This window comes from Nannobrachium achirus (genome assembly GCF_963921795.1).
Source record: "Nannobrachium achirus genome assembly, chromosome: 5".
Lineage (NCBI taxonomy): Eukaryota > Metazoa > Chordata > Actinopteri > Myctophiformes > Myctophidae > Nannobrachium > Nannobrachium achirus.
The window spans coordinates 19,417,957-19,438,614 of NC_137814.1; the positions used below are offsets into that span (position 1 = coordinate 19,417,957).

Sequence of the window (20,658 nt, forward strand, 5' to 3'; positions counted from 1 at the left end):
ACATCAGATTTGTGTTTAGATTTGTAATCTTAAAAAATATAATTTCTGTGCTTAGTATAAGAATAATGTGTAATGTATAACTTAAATGTGCCTGCAGTGCAATTCGATTTTGACCAATAAAATGTACAATCTTTGACTTGATTGAGCTACCTCTAAATATGCTTGAAATTCAACCAAATTTTAACCAAAGCAGTTTTTTGTACATAGGAACATAATTGGGGGGTGAGACTCAAGAAAATCTAAAAAAGGTGATTTAAGATCCACCCTAAGGGAAGACAATGAAAAACAAAAACAAAAAAAATCAAGCAGGTCACAGAATCTGCCGCATAGGCATATAAATGAAAGTTCGTTGTAACCGTACCCGAAAACAGGTTTTAAAGAAATACTAACAGCTTACATTTTGCATTGTTCACAATAAAAAACCAATACATTCCTTTGCAGGGATATTTTCCATACCCTTTTTCACAAAAAATAAAAAAACTTTTGTCCTGGTCAAGCGGTCAAAAGCCCTGATTTATTACAAAACAATGTGTCCAACAGATGACAAAATTGGCCAAAGATTCCAGTCTGGATTGGGTCATCTTAATCTTGTGGGATCTAGATCAGAATGAACCTTCCATGAGAATCAGCATGTGGTCATCAACAGTCAGGCCGTTGAGAGAGGAGAGAGCTTCCTGGGGACCACCATTTGTTCTTGTCTTAAATGGAGTGACGATGGAAGCCATATTGTGCACAAATCCCATAAACGTTTGTTCTTTCTGCGACAACTCAAGGATTTTAATGTGTCAAGGACAGAGAGGAGTGACTTTTACTGAACTGTGATTATAGTGTTCTCACATTCTCTATGCCAGAGTAGCATTTCGTCATTGTCGGGCAGAAACCTTGTATCTCCAAGTTTCAAATGTGTACGTTTTTTGGTAAAACAAAGCTCTGCTTCATCATACAAGACCGTCGCACAAAACTAGTGAAAACAGCAGATCTACAAGCACACAACGCCTCGCGATGCGAGGCGTTGTGTGCTTGTAGTTCGGCTGTTTTCAATAGTTTAGCACATTTTTTAGATGATAAATACGAAACGAACGGTTTTGGACATACAAGGTTTCCATCCGACGATGACGATTAGAAACTGATCATTACAGAAATTAGATAAATAAGGTATAAGGGCAGCATCAGACATAATTGGAATAGGATCTGCCAAACATCTATGATATGATGGTCTGAAAATAATCAGGGACCTCTGTCATCCAGCCAATACACTTTGTGTCCCATTTCCTTCAGGAAAAAGCTAACAATTGGTATAATTTCCTCGGTTCAGACCAGTAACTGAACTTGTTTCCCTAGTGGGGCTTTCTTTTCTTTTTAATGCATTTAGTTTTTTTTATAAAGAAAAGGTAAAATCCTGATTAACCAAATAATGAACCCTATAGCGTCCCTATTGCAAGGCATGTCATAATAGGCGAACATTTGCCAGAAATAGCAGATATACAAGCTCTTATTTTCAGCAAAGAGATTTAGTGTAGACTAGAGGAAGGGCAAGGCTAGAGCCCAGGGGAACCCTGGTCAATGAACTATCGGGTTTAAGTGTTTATTTAATAGTCCTGAAAACATTGCTCTGGTATATCTACAAGGGTTTGGATACACAAAGGAAGCCATATGTGTTCTTGGAACATCTTCTGGAATGCTTAGCGTATGTTTTTCCTTTTCTTTTTTTTTGCAGAGAACCATTGTGGAACGTTCAATACCGATGTTACCTGTTTTAAATCTGAAACAAACATGTTCTGTTCCATGGTCTGACTCAAACTGTATCTGTTATACAGAACATGCTGCTAGCAGAGGCTGACCACGACCTATCCTCTCATGTTCAATTGGTTTAGCGCTTTAAGAAGGAATAGGAGTCATTGACCAAGCCACACTACTGTAATGCTGATGGTTGAAGCTGCAATCCGCAAGATTTATGTCCTTTGAACCAAAACGACATTTCTACCACTGAGCTAAGAGGGAACACCCGCTTGGGTAGGGAATTTTGAGCTTTAGCCTTCAGACAAAATGATCAACAAGTAATAATAGTCCTAAATGACTGCAGGGTTGAAATGTCTCAATAGAAGAGCGAGAAGACGTAAGCAATTTACCCCGAGTGAGAGGACATTATGCTCTCATAATGTCCGCAGTGAGGGTGTTATCGGACGAGGCGCAGCCGAGTCCGATAACACCCGCACTCAGGACATTATGAGAGCATAATGTCCGACCCCGAGTGGTAAATAGCTTTTCTACCACTTTTTCCCGTATACATGAAAGAAAACACATAGTTGTAACTTGCAAGGATCTTAAGTTACAATCATTATTGCCTATAAAACTTCCGCGAGACAGCAGATAGTTCCACAAACAACATCTTCTACTCACCAACAGATGGCGCCAACTCCATAGTAATCCATGCGTCTAGCTTACAGCTAAGCTAACGTCAGTTAAAAGCACCGTTCCGGCCGTAAATAGAGGCTGTTCGCTTCCAGAAAGGCATAGGTTCAGAGAAAAGGGGCTTTAAAGTTGGCGGATTGCATTGGATCCAAATAAATCGGCGACGATAGTACGCACGTTAGTAAACATAGGACCGCTGCGACCTTCATTTGTTGGTTGGGGGAACTACCTCCTGAAGTCCCCGGATGTACACTGAGGCGCATTGATCTCGGACACACAACTTTGCGGCAGTTGTCCTCTCATAACCTCCGGAATTTAGCCAATCAGAATCCAGTATTTGAACACGTGACTCGAAAAAGTGGTAGAACTCGCAGTTTAGTATGAGAAATGCCACATAATGTCTGTGTCCGCTTTTTTACGGTCTATGAGTTTGCCGCTGTGACATCACGCTCATTCTCACGCTCTGACATCACGTTCTTCTGACATCACTGTGATGTCAGGGGAACAAATCCCGTTTATGCCCATACATGGAGATCCCTGTGATGCCAGGGGAACCAAATCCCTTTTATGCCCATATATGGAGATCCCTGCATCAATATTAAGTCCATGTCTGTGAATATCTATGGGTGCCAGGGGTCTCCATATATGGGTAACTGGTCCGATATACATCACTGGCCAGATGGCCAAGACATGGCGCGACCTCGTCCTTTAGGATGAGGTTGCTTTTCGCCCTTAGGCGTCTTACTGCTATATTAACATACTCTACCGTACAAATTGCTTAAAATGTTTTATTCACTTAAAAAAGTTCAGAATGTAATGTCTATGATTGCAAATGGCAAGGGTACAATTCTGTACGTAGTTTTGTACACTATTGGCAATGATTATTATTATTATTATAATGATGCTGTAATATTTTCACAAACAACTCATGTAAATCCTAACACAGGCTATACATCTACATATCATTCTAGACATTACTGGGCAGGCTATAGACTGACCTATACTCTATAGAATGTCTCCTGGCATGCATTCTCAAATTCGCTGACTTTGCTTGGAAACACATGTGTGTTGTGTATCCCATGCTTAAATGACACCTCCTTAACCTTTCGTCATGGGATAGAAAACCATTGTTGTGTGTGGAGCTCTGTTTTATTATCTGCTTGCCTTGCGGCAGAGAAAGGCTGAACAGGCCCATTTGAGGCTTTAATGCACTTATTTCAAGTCCTCTACTGCCACAGGCTGAGAAAGTTTGATTTCTTTAATCAAATGCTTTTCATAAAAAATGCGGATGGCCATTAAGTCTTGTTAAAGTGACATAAAGCCATTCAGCGTGTATGCTAGCTGATCCTATTCTCGGGGCTGTGCTTATTTAAAATCTTCAAAGGGAATTTAAATTCATACCAATCAAACGGCACACAATCTAGGAGTGTATCATTAAAAGTGTCTAAAGTTTCTCTTCGCAAACCGCCTAAGGATGCTGAGGGGCCTAAAAACGCTTGAGGAAAATCTGCTTACAACCACAAAATCAGCAGCATTTGTACGACGTCCAAAAGAGATGGGGTGCCTTCACTTCTCATTATTGTCTCAAGGCTTTCTGTCGTACAGCAGTTCATCTCAGACAAAAAGACTACTGTATCTCATCATCTACTGTCCTCAGAGGACCACTGGTTTCCTCTGATCCATTCCTTGCGACCTCTATGCTTGTTTCCCCACTCAAGAGCCATTTGCTGGGAACGTGTGATGAAAAGGCAGGAATCTTAGATCATCTGGATGCATTTTGAGGGAGAATGTGACGAATTGAGCAAAGATGTTTGATATTAAACTCTTGTTTGGATTGTCCACTTCCAGATGAAGTTTACTGGCGCATCCTGGGGAATGCATCTTTTTTTTTTCAAGTACCCGGCCGGAACCTCCACCCCAAACACCAACACTTAGCAAAAAGTCCTTCTGACAACAAAGTGACTGAATTTTTTGTTTGTTCTCATCTCTACATCTCTCGACTAGAACAGGGTGTTGAAACAAGGCAACTTGCTTCGTTCTGTCAAAGCAAGACAAAGACACTTGTCAAAATTGTTGAAACGTGTTGGAAAGAAACATATCCCGCCATCAGGACTTGCTGCTGTCATTAATCCAGTGGTGCTCCTCAGTCCTCAGTGAACCTACACATAGCAGCAGAGGACTGCGGCGGTTGTGCTGGGCGGAGAGAGGGCGAGATCATTTAGCGACCTACAACTGCCAGTCGGTGAAAACTACCGACCAGGTTGCAACCCAGTTGTAGGTCGCTAAATGATCTCGCCCCTACTGGATTCCAGGTAGGCCTATGCCTACAGTGTAACTGGGAATGTGATGCAGGGTGTCCGTATAAGAATGGACTATTTTACAGTGTGGGGTCAGTCATCTAGACCAGTGGTTCTCAACCTTTTCAGGCCGCGACCCCCAAAACAATCATATTTTAACTGGGGACCTAGCCCCCCCCACCCTGACGAGCACTAAGAGTTGAGGTATTACATTTTGTATAACACGGTTCTATTGTGAAAATAGCAGATTGTGAGCATAAATTGTGAAAATAGACGATATACATGCTCACAACGTCTCGTGAGCATAAACGCGAGGCGTTATGAGCATGTAGATCGGCTATTTCACAATTTATGCCTCTAATATTTGACAATTTGTTTAATTTGTCATTTTAGAAGTATTAAAAAGTCCTTCAATTGTCACATAGAAATGTGCAGATACCCTAGTCTATACACTTAAACTTTATATTGGTTTGTTTACTGTTGACTGAGAAAACAATGTTGCACATTAAGTTAATCATCTGGGGACCCCCCAAATAATTTGGGCCCACAGGTTGAGAACAGGTTGAGAACCACTGATCTAGAACTGGGTTTATTTGTATCTCTGTCCCTATTTCTGTCCGCTCTAATTTAGACCAGTCACAGCTTAGCTCATCATACTGCTACGTGCATGCAGCGAACCACACAGTTGAGCTGGAGCAGAGCTCATGCTAGAACAGTCACAGTTCAGCTGATGCAGCTAATCAGCTACAGACACACCAAATCCAGTGATGACGCACCTACAGTACCCCAAACGCTCTGGACAGTGGTGCTGTATGCTGTTACTTGCTGTATGCAGTAATGTTATCTGCAAAAAGCAACTTCAAGGTGGCTCTAGAAGAGGAGCATGTAGTGGAGGTTGTGGTTTGCCAGCCAAGGAGTGTGTGTGCAAAGTTTGGCATGGATAGGGGCAACGGTGGCAGAGATAAGAGTAGGGGCAAAAGTGTGACGTGATATGACGTGACGTGACGTGATGTGATGTGACGGACAGACGGGGAGATGGATGGACAGCCGGTGGAGCTTTTCATTGTAACTTGCCACCTGACAATTAATTCAATTAACTGTCTGAAAGCAGTTATTAGTTTAGCAGTCTTTTTTTCTTTTTACATAATCTGATACTTTGCCCCCAAAAATGACTTATTCTCAATCAATTACACACCCCATGACGCCTTGAATTCATTGCATTCCTATAAGCCAATAATCTGCTATTTTCACAATAGAACCGTGTTATAGACATTGTAATGCTTCAACTCTAATTGCTTGTTAGGGTGGGCGGTCCCCGGTTAAAATATGATTATTTTGAAAAGGTTGAGAACCACAGCTTTAAAGGGTAAAGAATTCAATTCAATGGCACATGAAGATGGACTGTTGCCCAACTAATAAACCATGACTCACCTGAGTGAGGAGATCCAGATCTCCCAGCAGGTCACTGAACATGGAATCAATGTCTGCCATCTGGAAACAGTAGAACAGGTATAGGGGTCACTTAGTTGTTTGTGGAGACATGTAGTATAGCTGCAGTAATAATAACAACAGAAACCTAGTCTGGCTGCCATTTTGTGTGTTCACATTCTGGCTGGTGGAAGTTAAATTATAAACACGAACATCACCTTGAACAAGCAGGCTTGTAAAGAATTCCATCCCATAAGGCCATAACATAATGGTTTCATGCATTGCAGTTGGAATTGCTGAGAAGACAAATGCTTCACAGAACAGAGGAAATTGTGAAAATGGTTTGTTGAAATTCCTGCATGGCAATAACGATGATTGCAAGACACAACAACACCATTGTGGCGGCAAATGCACAAGTAAATACACAGAACCACAAATATATGTGCTTGTTGCGCCCGGCTGCATGCATCCACACGTACACATGTAGTCTACATGCACGCGCACGCGCGCACGCACACACACACACACACACACACACACACACACACACACACACACACACACACACACACACACACACACACACACACACACACACACACACTCATGTACACACAGGAGACCAAAGGCAGGATACTCTCATACTCAATACCTGTTTGAAAAACAAACATTCTAAGCAGAAATGTACTATTCTTTCTTTTATTGCTGTCAAATCTACATCTAATCATCTCATCTAGAAAATACAACGTTTGAGATTCAAGGATCCACTGGAATGAAAGTCTTCAGCTCAGCGGCTCAGTCAACCCAGAGAGAGACACAACAAGGCCTGCACTTCCCAAATGCCTCCAGCCTGTGTACTGCCATATAGTGTCACAACGTGAGAAAGAAATGTGCTAATCGTTTGATGGGGACCGCCGTGACTCTGCAAGGTGACAGTGTTACGTGATAGGCTCAAATTGATTCCATGCTCCTCTGGCGGTGAGGCGAGCAGGGTTGTCACACCAAATTCTGTGCCCTGGGTACAAGGATTCACTCACATTTTGTGCTTTAACTATTGAAGAATAGCAGATATACCGGTACAAGCTCACAGCGTGGCACCGAGTGCCGCACTGCGAGCTTGTAGATCTCAAATATTTTCACGTGAAGGAGCCCCAAAATGATATGTATTTGGCCACGGACCGCCATCTAAAAATATTTCGTTCCAGGGACCCCCCAGAAGCAAAATTTTGTTACAAATGTTCGCTTATAAAGTACTATATTCAAAGATTTGCACACATTGTCACGACTTTTCAAAAATAGCAGATCTACAAGCTCGCAGCGTGGCACTCGGCGCCACGCTTGTATATCTGATGTATATCTGCTATTTTTCAATAGCTAAAGACAGGCCCCTCCACCTTGGGCCCTAGTAACTCAGTCCCACTTCCCCTCCCCCCCTTGTGACGCCCCTGGAGGCGAGACAGACTCATGGACCTGAGTCAGTTGTGGAGCAGTTGTGTGGCCTGGATTTCTCCAAAACGTCTTAGTATCCTCATGAGAATCCCCATTGTCAGCTGAAGTGCAGGAAGGGCCAAACGATGATCTTATAGCGTTGAGAAATCTGACCCCAACAATATTCCAGCATTTTTAATTCCTTGCAGACTGAGACAGTGTAATGACCTTTCGCTTCTTGTCCTGTGCAATTTCCCAAACGCATGGCCGATAATCTGAAAACAAGCTCTCTCTTTTTTTAACATCCTATTCTTAATTAAAGATATATTTCGTCTTTTTTATATGGTATTCATGCAGCCAAAATTCTGGGGAAACTCACCCCTAGCCCTGGCCTGCTCAGGTTAATGCCTGAATCCCTCCATATGGAGATGGCTTCATGCCAGCTTAATGGTGGGAGAAAAAAGGAAAAGAAGGGAAGAAACCTCTCCCATGTGGTGCAGTTTATAGACCAAGCTCTTGAGGAATGAGCTCCCTTGGGCCTGCCAACCCTTTGAGGCTGTTCATCGCCATGCCAAAATGCACCTTCCTATACTCTAAGGCTGTCTCCAATGTAAAGCATTAACCACGTTCAGCCTGGCATTCCTATTTTGGGAATGTCATTCATTATAGGTACGAACTTTAGAACATTTACAATTGGATTTTTTCTGAGATAGCACATCTACTCCTCACTAATCCCCACTAATGCTCTTTATATAAGATGGCACCTTTTATTTCTATTTTTACTCGCTCTGCGTCTCTTAGGTGTGCTGTGTGGACAGTTCACAAACCTCCCCAGGGACGTGAAGAGAATGTTAGAGAGGCAGGGGCTGAAATTTCGAAAAGGGCCTTTTGGTGAAACTAATGTAGCGAAAATAGCAGAGCTTGGAGGTCGGCTATTTTTGGTGCGTGATACCACACTAAACTAAGCATAATCAATTTCTTTCACCATAGTAAAAACTGCATTCATGGTCTAGAGAGGGCACTTTTTACAGATGGATAAAAGGGCAGGGGCTCAAGCCCCCTTTGATGTCTATGTGTGCACGTGCCTGAACCTCCCTAGCAACGACATCATCAGTGGGGATTACAAGCTGATAGAAAGTTGGAAAGTACAGCATTTTTCTTCCTGAAAAGTTAGCATGCTGAAATCGAAGCCCTTGTAGTTGTATTCAATTTAGAACAAATGAAATAAAAAGGTTTGAAATTACCACCGATGATGTCATCGCTATATGTACATTTCCCTAACCCTAACCCTCTTTTGAATAAAATGTTTTAGACATTTTAGTCATCTGAAATGTTTTAGCTTTAGTCTAGTTTTAGTCGACTAAATACAATACGATGTTTGTCGACTAAATCTACGGTTGATTTTCTTTTACAAACATTTATTTGGGCGTTGCCTTGATAGCAGATTTTACACATGATTGCATGCTGAAAAAGCCGATCTACAAGATCACAACGCAATACAGCGTGACGCTGTATTGCAATTTTCAAAGCGCAAACCAAACATAAAATGACTTGTCTTTTAATTCTTGTGGATCTCTTCTCCACTATATATGTCAATACTATCATAGCTTAGTTTTTAATTTAGTTTTCATCGGTACTTTTCAAAAAGGTAGTTAATGAAAATGTTTCGTCATAGTTTTAGTCAACAAAATCAATATCTGTGAGGACCCATGCATACTGCAGGTGATGTGAAAAACAGGCCATTGTTGTTTACAATAAATCCCCAATTATGGGTAAAAAGAAGTGAGTATAAGGTATGCTATGTCAGAGTAGACCTATACATTGTCCTAAAGACATGGAATAAACATTTAAACGAAATGAGTCACTTTAAACTTGTTAACAGCATATTGGACATCTGTTTGGACATGTTTAAGTTGAAAGTCAAATTTATAATGCCTTAAGGCTGCCGTTTATGGGGTAGGCCTACTACTGCTAACACTTTTGTAAGTGTACTGTCTAATGTGGTTATGTGATATAAGTCAAACAGATGGCACATGTGCATAAATATACAGTACTCTGAGTCTGCATACAGTATATACAGCAGCCATACACACTTGCGCACACACCCCAGTCTCTCTAAAACACAAGCATGCGTGCACACACGCGCACGCACACACACACACACACACACACACACACACACACACACACACACACACACACACACACACACACCTCTTACTGTACACACATATATATATATATATATATATATATATATATATATATATATATATATAGTATCTATATCCAGCAGTCCTATTCTGTGTTTATGCTGAACAGTAAACATACTGTCCATTAAACTGTAACAAGGAGAGCGTTGTCAACTTGTCATGGAGGGAGAGGAGGGGAGGGGAGGGGAGGGGAGGGGAGGGGAGGGGAGAAAGGAGGAGAAGGATAGACAGTTACTTGCATACTATTAAGTGTATTGATGTACTGTATAGCCTACTGTTATGCTCATGTACACCTACACTCGATACATCTTGATACTAAATGATCCTCGCCCTTATTCTGTGCATTTCGATGCTTGTATCCGTTATGAGTGATAAATAAACTCCCCTTCATCTCTAGCCTAGCACTGCTAAACTATCCACTCATGTTAACCTAAGGGAGGAATACTCATGCAGTTACCGTAACTGACTGCAGTATATCGTATGGCTACGCCAGGCTACTTCATCTCATGATCTTGAGAAAGGAAGAGGAGAGGAAAGGCGTGTCGTGGCCAGTGGAGGGGAGAGGAGAGGGGAGGAGGTGGACAGTGGAGAAAGTATCGTTTCCACATGAAAGTGAAAAGGCTGCATCCAAAATGCAGATTTGGCCTCCTGTCTCTCGCATGCAGACGAAAACTACATCTTTTCCGCTATGCGTCACTTTGAAGTCTTGCAAACAACACATTTCAGCTTGATCTTCACATAGGCTACTTACTTTCTAGACCTGCTCTCCCCAGTTATTTATATTTGTGTTTACACAGTGTTATCCCTATCCATCAAAGCATCTTGCAGTACGAAACCACATCCAAGCCACATTAATTTATGCGTTCAATGCTATCATCGGGCATGTCATATTGCTGAGCTGCTGTAGTCTACACTGTGGTCTGTCAGCAAGCCTCGTAAGACAAACAACTAACCACCGAGAGAGACAGACAGGCAGACAGACAGACAGACCGGTAGATAAGCCAACAGCTAATTACAAGAAGCCACGCAGGGAGCGGGCTTTTGTTCTATGGAGAAGGAAGGAGATGAATGCTTGTTGACACGAAATATGTGTTCACTTGTCTTGTGGTCAACAGCTTCCTCTGCTTTATTATTTTTTTTATAAGTAGCCCTCGATTGGCAGACAAATAATTAATTGGCCGTTGTTTAAGGACATGTGTTTGGCCTAAATTAAGCTGACATTACTGGTTCATGTATTTAACTGGGCTGAGTTTGGCAAAATCAAGTGGAATTTGTTGGCATGTCATTAAAACTTTAACACACAGTACACCATATTGTAGCATAAAAAGGTATCTGTCACTGTCACATCACATAAAATAGATGATCTTTTGTTAGAATGTAGTATTTACCTCTGTACAACACGTCTAGATATTAGTAAAGCTGCTGTGGTAAACAGTTATAGGCAGGCCTACCTCTAGCAACTTCTGAAATCTAACACAACAAAAAGAGGTTTCGCATTCTTTAAAGCCTCACAACCGTTACTAAGCTCTGATATGCACTTGTAAATTCAACTGAGAATCCTCGGTCTTACCTTGTCCAGTTTGATGTCAAATTGACTGCCTTAAAGCGCGGGTAGAGTGAATGTATTATAGGTGCCAGTGACAAGCCCTTATGGAGGCACCCTTCACGTGTGGCGTTGGCTGTGCTGGAGGTGGTGATGGAACAATGAGCTGTGTGTCACCTAACACAAGCCGTGCACCGTGTTAAATGAGGAAGTAGGTTCAACTATCGTTCTTACTGTAAGGTCTAAGATTGGTTGCACTCTCTCTCAACTTCCTTCTTTCCTTGCATCAGTGTTGATTTCCTTGATTAAAACTATGACGAAAATGTTTTCGTCGACTACCCCTTTTTCACTGACGAAAACTAAACAAGAAAAACTATGCTATGATGACTAATAGACTACTAAGATTAAATATGTTGACAATTTCGTCAACAACTAAAAACTACACTAAAATGTTAGGGAGGGACTGGTGGAGAAGAGAAGAGATCCAGTAGAACTAAAAGACAAGTCATTTTGGTTGCGCTTGGCTGTTTGAAAATAGCCGATCTACAAGCTTACAAGGCATGCAAACTTCGGCCCGTCAAAATTCATTTTACTTGACTAAATCAACTGTAGATCTAGTTGGATATTCAGTCGATTAAAACTAAAAGTAAAACTAAATGGAAATACTTTCAAAAGACTATGACTAAGACAAAAAAGAATGGCGGTCAAAATAAACACTACCTTGTATCCACTTGTCTCCTCTCTCAACACCTGCATCAACTCCTTCCACTCTTTCTCCTTGTTCTCACCCTCCCTCAATAAATCTTCTTCACAGACAGAGACAGACTGATTGCAGGGGAAGGTCAAAGTCAACATTCTGATGAGTAGCTGCACACGGTGGAAATATGTTTAAAGAAAGGAGATTATAAAGTAGATGCGGGGGCCTGTGATTATTTTTCTTAATGTTTTACATCAATAAAGTCTGACTTGTGTGTGGTCCAATTAGCCTGAGTGGGGGCAAAAAAGAAAGGGGGAGAAAAAAGGAATGAGCTGCAGAACAGCCTTCCTTTGACCCTGTAGTAATCTATGCATACATGTATGTATGTCTCAGTGTGTTTGCATGCATGTTTATGTGTGTGCATTACAGTAGGAGTTCAATTATTGGGAGAATTCGGTGTCTCTCACGTAAAGAGGAAGAAAGGAGCGGAAACATTTGAAGTGTGGTCAAATGTCTAATGTGTGCTAAAGTTTTAATGGAAGCCACATGGTGTGAGAGGGGGGAAAAGAGCAGTAATACAAAGTCCAATAAAGAGTATATTTTACAGGACCGAGTTCACGATTTTATCTCTTATTTTACAATACCTCAGCGTTGTGTTTTAAAGTGTTCTCTACTATACCCACCCTCTAATTCCAAACCTCAGATAGGATCAAAGATGCCCCCATTGAAAAAAGAAAAATAAAGACACATTCAAGTGCTTAATTTTGACTTTGGCTTGTTAAAACCCCACATGTCTGAACCTGTCATTTGACAAGGCAAGGCAAGTTTATTTTATAAAGTTCCTTTCTTCAACAAGGCAATTTAAAGTGCTTTGCAGAAAACATTTAGGGCATTAACACATTATAAAAAGACATTTGAATACAAAGTTGTTAATGTTTTTAAGATTAGGCCTGAGCTCAAATAAAACAAGAAAGAAAGAAGGAAAGAAAGAAAGAAAGAAAGAAAGAAAGAAAGAAAGAAAGAAAGAAAGAAAGAAAGATTATCCTCAGCAATTCATGTTGACCTCAAACTTCCTAGATCTGGCAAATGACGCCTTGCTTTGCTCTGTGCCATTTGCCATGAATAAGGGCCAAGTCTGGTCACATCCACAAACCTGTATCGGGTTTCTAAAAGTCCAGACCCCACAATTCTTCCCTACATCCCCCCGGGGGCCAATGTGCATTAAATGGCCTGCCACTTTCAAGAAGTCTGAGAATAAAAAATAACACAGATCAAAAATATTCCAAATATCTACCACATGCACAGCATCAGTTGAAAGTGGAGTGACTCGACAGAGTGGTATGTCCGGGAAAGCTATGGGTTAATTTAAGACTACGGGAGAAACCTGTTGCCAATTAGGAGCCGGGAACGCCACATGTGGGCTTGACGTAGCAATCTACACAAGGGGACTGGAGACTGGAGAGACCTTCTTGCGCGCGATGGAGAGGAAAGACTGACTGTAAATTGGAAATTACATTTTGCTGTGAATTGCTATTTTTGATCAACTTTTCTTGTGGAAATTACTAAAGTATTGGATATACAAAACACAGAGGTTACACTGAAGGATGAGTTATGAGTAACAGTGGGAGGCTGGATTCCGCGTAATCGTTTGGAGGGGGCCCATTTACATTTGACCCATTTACACTTCAAGAAACAAATATGGCTATTATCATCGCGCTGTTTTTATTCACCTCTCTAGTGGGCAGAAGCGAGAGTGTATCCGAGATCTGCCGAGGAACACACTGCTTCCCTGCCCAGGACTGGGCCAAACCGTGCGTCGGAGAGCATTGCGCGCGGCGCGCGGAGGCGACGGCGGGGTCCGCCCGACGGCAGTTTCATCCCTCAGCAGCACAAGCAGCAGCCAGACAGGGGCAGGTCTACACCGGCTACCAACGGGACGCTCAGGGGACTTATCATCACCGAGCCCAGAACGCGCCCCATCACGCACCGTACACTGTCGTCCAACCTGACCAACCATACCGCGGAGGAGGTACTCCACAGGTAGGGATGGCCAGAGATGGGCAGTATTTGAAATAGGCTACCTGTATTTGAAATACGGATTTGATAATGTAATTTGTTGACTATTTGGCTGGGATGGGAAAAAAAACAAGATGTAATTTGTATCAAAATACTTTCAGGTATAAGGTTTAGTATTTTCTGTAATTGAAATACAAAATACCTTTTTTAATGTCATTTTATTCTCAAATGACTAATTTTAAACACTCACAAAGGTTTAAACTGTAGGGGAAACACACACACACACACACACACGCACGCACGCACACACGCACACACACACACACACACACACACACACACACACACACACACACACACACACACACACACACACCATGTGTGATGTCACTTCTACTCCACCTCTGATTGGCTTACCCTCAACTTAAGGCCCCCAACATTTGGTGGTGGTGGATGTGTGTGTTTGTTTGACACAGCCATAGCACTTGACATTGATTTGCAATTTCTAATTATTATTATAAGGCTGGCAGAGCAGTTTTGCAGTCTATGAAGTACTGGCATAGAGGCAGCTGTGCATTCCGTCTCATGCCATAGTTTCTGTCTAGTTTTCGATGATAACCGTAACTCTGGCCTGCCCTCTCACACACTGACACACAGTGGTAAACATTTAGGCTGCCTGCTCCAAAGACAAACACTCTGCTAGTAGGCCTATGGTCAAATTCTGACAGGCAATAAATGTAATACTTGGCAATCAATCTATGAAATTACTAATCATTGCATACATTTTTATACAATGTATTTTCATGTATTTTCAAAATACATATTTGTATCTCAAATACATTTCTCTGGCCTGTATTTATATTTTGTATTTGATAAATGTTTTGACCAGTATTTGTATTTTGTATCAAAATACTTTCAAATGTATTTTTGCCCATCTCTGGGTATAGATCTGCTATTTTTTGGGCAAATGTTCCGCCCTAGGATAATGGATGTTGGGGATATTTTGATTATCGCGATAATGTCGTAAATAGCATTTTTCTTTTCTCACAATAAGCGTGACATGAACTTCTCATATCGTCCCATCGATATATCCACAGGTGGCGGCTACCGGTGCAGATGGCACCCGGCGCACTAATCCGAGAACCGTCACGGCAGAGGTGTTCCATCCAGACTGCGTGGGAGGGAACTGTCAGAGCGGCGTCACTACTTCTTCATATCCCAATAACAATGAGAGCGCTGGGGCTTCACGCGACTGCAAAGGGATCGAATGCAAGCTGCCTCTGCGGATGCGCCAGAAGCCCAATAAGCCGTGCGTCGGGGACGGCTGCTTGGCAGCAGGAGAGGACCGGAGGGCCAGCTCTAGCTCCTCGCCCGTTCATGTGACCGACAGAGCGGCGCAGTTCCTCGGAGACTTTTCGGATCTGGGGTCGGAGCGTGGCGCGTCGCCTTTGGGGATACAGTTGACATGTGACATGAAACCAGGTCAGTATACAGTCAGACAGTAACCGAAGCCAAATGGTTTCCCTCAGCAGGCAGAATGTTTTAAGATTGAGAGAGAATGGAAGGGAAAGAGAGAGATGAAAAAGTGGGGAGAAAGACAGAGATGAGAGAGAGATGAAAGACAGAGAGAGAGAGAGCAGTGGTGTCAGTTCAGCAAAAGCTAAGGTTTCACGCGTGCAAGACATACCTTAGCAACAGGCACGATGAATTTATTTTAAGAAGTACAGATACTGAAGCAATAAGCCACAAGAGGCATGTGGTTACCTGGTATTTTATAACGGCTGAGAGGCGTGGTCTGCACTGGTCTCCAACCCTCGCGTGGCTTATTGCTTTTTGGTTACAATATGGCAACATGAAAAATCATAGACATGTACCAATTAAAACTGTTCTATTTCACTAATAATTCACTACAAGTTCTGCAAGAATGTTCCCCGCTACAAGTAGGCCTAGTTCCCAGCTTTTCTGCCAACAACACAGGTGCAGATAATTGGTGCACTGTGGAACACCGTGGAAAGAAATAACGCACCTGGGTTTGATATAAACTAGGGGTGTCTTCTAAAAATCGACGAATCGACGCGTCGTTTTAAGCCCCGGGAATCGACGCCAATTGTTTGAGTCGAAGCGAAAATATATATTTTTTACATCACCAGTTAGCCTACTACTGCCAGTACTGCGGTGCACTGCTGGACTGGTGTGGTGTCATGTACTTCCAATGAGAAGTAGCAATTGGCGAACAGTTATTACTTATTACGGTTGAAAGTGAGACGGAACGGCCAGAACGGTTCAGACCGCCGCTTCGTTAAAACATTCAGAGCCGGGACAGTGTTCCGTTAAGAGGAGGAAGCACGCTGTCAAAATCCCATATTAAATAACCTGCCACAGCACAAACGCGCGTCCACGAAGTAGTAAACAATCTTCTAAAGTCAAATTAACATACACAAGTGTAGGCTACAAGTTACATTTTCTAATTAAAGTGCTTCTGAATTGTTCCAGTGTTGTAATCCATGATGAATGATTGTGTTTCGCTGTGTTTGCGTCCATGACATGTCCACACTGCTGGCTCAAGCGGGAGCTGTGCCTCCACCTGTTTATGATCCTTTTCTGAAATGAATCCGTTCTCGACACTGACTCATTACTCTGTCAGTGCTCTGTGTCCCGCGACTGCGGACTGGATCCCATCGTTCATTTAAAAGAGCCGTTCAAGAGAGCGGAATCGTTCGCGAATGTCTCATCTCTACTGCACGCTGCCGAGAGACGGGGCAGAGTTGAAACAGCGGAGATGTTTTATTTGTTTTAACGGTGTGTTATAACTCTATAGTTGTACACTGCTATGCAGATAACATTTGTGCTCGCGCACCGATATCACCGAAAACACTGTGTATTCAATTCATCTCTTAATGTATTATTCTATTATGTTGACGTGGTTTAAAGCAACACTTTTTTTTTTTACACAAAGTAGACTATAAAACGATTCGTCGACGCGTCGGATTAACCCCCGCGACTCGAGTCGACTTCATAAATCCTGTGTCGAAGACAGCCCTAATATAAACTGATTCAAGGTGTGGGTTATAGTCTCATATACCACAGCAATTAAGGGAAACCAGCCAATCAGAATCAAGGAACGGAACTAGCCGTTTTAGAACCATACATATACATACTCCTGTCCTGTATCTTTATCTTTCCCCACTTGCCCACAGGTTCCAATGAGGTTCCCTCAGAGGACGCCCTGGTCCTTCACCTCCGGCTGTCTAAAGGCCAGGAGAGCCTGGTGGAGGCCCTGCGGGGCCAACAGGAAGAGGTCAGGGAGCTGCAGCGGCTCCTCAGCGAACAGCAGGGGGCGCTGGTCAGCCAACAGAGAGAAATACTGGCTCAGCAGAGGAGGATGCATGAACAGATGGACCAGGTAAGATGATGACGGTGACAAGATCAGATAGAACTAACGGAAAGCATTAGTAGCAACAGATCAGAAGAAACAGATCAGTGTCATCACAGAGATGGAGAGGTTAGCTTATTCCAGTTCAGCTCTGGTCCATAGCGCTAGAAGGAGTTCTTAACGCTATGTCAGTGATGATCCGGTGCCCCCGCAGGAATGGCTGCGCACCCTCTCGTGTCTCGTCTGTAGTAAAAAATACTCTACTTAGTGGAAGCTCTCTGAGCCCCCATCACACCTCTAAAATACATTTCTAGGGCGAAAAAAATTAATAAATCCAGAGACACTACTTCTTCTAGTTTTTCAATCTTCTCTATCGCCATCACAGCGCCAACTCACTAGAGCCGCGCAGGTCAGAGGACCGCATTAGCCTCTTTGGGTGTTATTCGGCTCAGCGACGTTGGAAGCGCTGTTTCGTAAAAACAGTCCTCAACCAGGAAGAGTGTCTCCGTCCGGTAGATTCTTTTTCATTTCACCCCAGAAATGTATTTTAGAGGTGTGGTGGGGGGCTCAGAGTGCTTCCACTAAGTAGAGAATGCTTTCAACTCCCAACAGCATGAACAGCCACCTTCTATTTGGTGGGTAGAGAAACTGTATTTTGTATTTTTACTACAGACGAGAGGGTGCGCAGCCTTTCCTGAGGCACACGGGATAATCGCTGACATAGCCTTAAGGAGAACTCCTTCTATATGGACCAGAGCTAGGGTTCAGTGATGATGTACAGACATAACAATAGCCAAGAACTGACTAAGATAGGGGTTGTACAGTCTCATTATTGTTATTATTAATCTGGGGTTTTATTCATCTTCAAGTCCAAATAGTCTACTAAAAACAGTAGCTTTTATTTTTTCTATATTGATTTGGCCCTTTTAATATTGATTTGGCCCAGTGAGAATACTATTAGGGATGATGATGATGATGATGACGACATTGTGTGATGTTCTGCTGCAGGTGAAGGAGCAGTACAACATGCTCCTGGAGAGCATGAAGCAGATGTCCTTTGGGGACCTACAGGGGGACCTGGACAGTCACATGGAGACCCTGAGGGGCCAGGTCAGGGCCCACCACACGCAGCAGGCCTTCGCCGTGCACAAGGTGGACATGGAGGCCAGCGTCATGGAGGTGACTGCAGTAAAAGGCTAAAACGCATTATTACGCATTATTACTTTAACCATTATTTTTATGCTAAAAAATAGCAGGTGTACAAGCTCACAGCGAGCTTGTAGATCTGCCATTTTTGAAAGATCATACAAATTAGAGCTGAAAAACCTATGTTTCTATGTCAGTGGTACTCAAACCTTTTTATGTCAAGGACCCCCAAAATTATATGTATTTGGCCACGGAGTTACAAATGTTCGCTTTAAAAATACATATATTCAAAGATTTGCACAAATCTTCACGACTTTTCAAAAATAGCAGATCTACAAGCTCTGTGAGCTTGTTGATCTGCTATTTTTCAATAGTTAAAGCATAACATAATTCCAGGTCTTAATGGGTTAAACACTGGAACCCCAACATCCGTATTCTGAGGTGACTATTGCAGATCGGCAATTTTTGGCAAAGCCATCTGCAGCTATATTTTCGTCCATGCCTTACCCCTTATCCCTAGGCATATTTGCCTTTTTTACTATTTTGAAAAATAACGTTGTGATTTTGAATTTGAATTTTTTCAAAATAGTAAAAAAGGCAAAGACGTTAAGGGACAAAGGGTAAGGCATGGACGACAATAGGGCCCTTGGAGTAGAGAGAAGAAAGCTGTCCATTCACAGATCTGTTCCACTAAGTATACGGTTAACTTAACCCTAATGACTCCTATATGGGGTTCCAAGTGAACAGTTAAAGTTCTGTAACTCTGAAAATGTACAAATGGAATCTACGGGTACATTTGGTTCCATTGGTACACTCTCCTTGAGTGGTCCCTGAAATTAAAAAGTTTGAGAAGGAGCGGTATTGTATAGCAGAATTGAAGTTCACTTAACAGCTCTGACAGTGTGATGAAAAACCTTTCCAAATGTGATGGAACCAATTTCGGTTCCTCAAGTTGGATCCGGTTCCTCAGGTTCATCCGATTCTCTGGATCCCAACCCTACTTGTGTGTGTTTCCAGGTGGGGAGCTCCTTGTTGGCGTGTGGGAGATCATGTGGCCCTGAGGAGTACTGTGGCTTCAGCGGGGGCCGTCCTCGCTGTGAGCGATGCACCGTCTGTCCTGCTGGCTTCTTCCTGGTGTCTCAGTGTTCCGTCCACGCAGACAGGATCTGTCAGGTGAGCAGGCTCTTTATTTGAACAGCTTGAAGAACAGGGTGCAAACTGCTTGCCATTAAATGATCTGTTAGTAAAAAGCAGCATTCAAAATTATACATGACATGTGAACATGATAATGTGTCAGTGGACAATGGTTCGTTGAACCTCTCCCATTTTCCTCCACTATTGTCAAACAGAGAAAATGCTTTAAAGTATTATTGGAAGTTATTGATTATTTTTATTTTTTTTACAGGACAGAGATGAATGCCTTGAAATATCAAACCTTTGCGGAGATACCCACAAATGTCTCAACACTCCAGGTAAAGAGAGAGCTGTCCACATTGGAACCAAGATCTTAAGTATTTTAAAGATGCTGTGCCATGATCCCCCGCCACCCCCCCACCCAAACATGTACAAAAGTGTACAGAACGTGTTAAAATTGGGTTTTTATGTGGCCACACCCACCAGTTCATTAAGTATGCCTGGTTGTCTGATGGGTGGTGACCCAGCTGAGGTTAGCCACACCCACAGTGTTGGGTGAATGGTAAAAGGGGAGGGGATGAGTTTATGATGTCATTTAATCTGTGTTTTTTCGACTGGGCCTTTTGAGGCCCAGTCTTTCAGCTTTCAGGAAGTAGCCAAAAATACACAGGGAATACAAATCTGCACATTACAACCACACCTGGGGGTCTATTAGAGTACTGTAATGGCAACTCCATAGACACATACAAAACAGAAAAAGTACAAAACTATGGCACCACCTCTTTAAAAGAAATGTATACCATTGGTGAATGTATGCTGATAAGGCTTAAACGATGTCTACATCCCCATACAAACATATTCTCTTAGAATAGAATTATTTATATTCCGAGACGTTCCTTGTCAGTAAAACTGTAACTGAACCTCCCTCTTCTCAGGTGGTTTCCGGTGCCAGGGCATGTCGGAGCGAGACG

General features: G+C 42.5%; 1 protein-coding gene across 9 annotated transcripts in view; it reads right to left on the minus strand.

Moving 5' to 3' along the window:
* The window catches only part of LOC308285923 (amyloid beta A4 precursor protein-binding family B member 1-interacting protein-like), a 43,178-nt gene extending 22,581 nt beyond the window's left edge, over positions 1-20,597 (minus strand). Inside the window, exons 1-6 of one of the 9 annotated variants that reach the window (XM_080726850.1) lie at positions 19,444-20,597; positions 17,193-17,374; positions 15,799-15,863; positions 12,042-12,146; positions 11,349-11,498; positions 6,141-6,200 (exon numbers count right to left, since the gene is read on the minus strand). In XM_080726850.1, the coding sequence (XP_080582976.1) occupies positions 6,141-6,200 (60 nt within the window). In that variant the 5' untranslated portion in view covers positions 11,349-11,498; positions 12,042-12,146; positions 15,799-15,863; positions 17,193-17,374; positions 19,444-20,597. Of the gene's footprint in view, positions 1-6,140; positions 6,201-11,348; positions 11,499-12,041; positions 12,189-13,171; positions 13,267-15,798; positions 18,412-19,443 lie in introns of those variants that run through there. The other 8 variants (XM_080726846.1, XM_080726849.1, XM_080726848.1 and 5 more) reach the window with 8 other exon arrangements.
* Between the last annotated feature and the right edge of the window lie 61 nt (positions 20,598-20,658).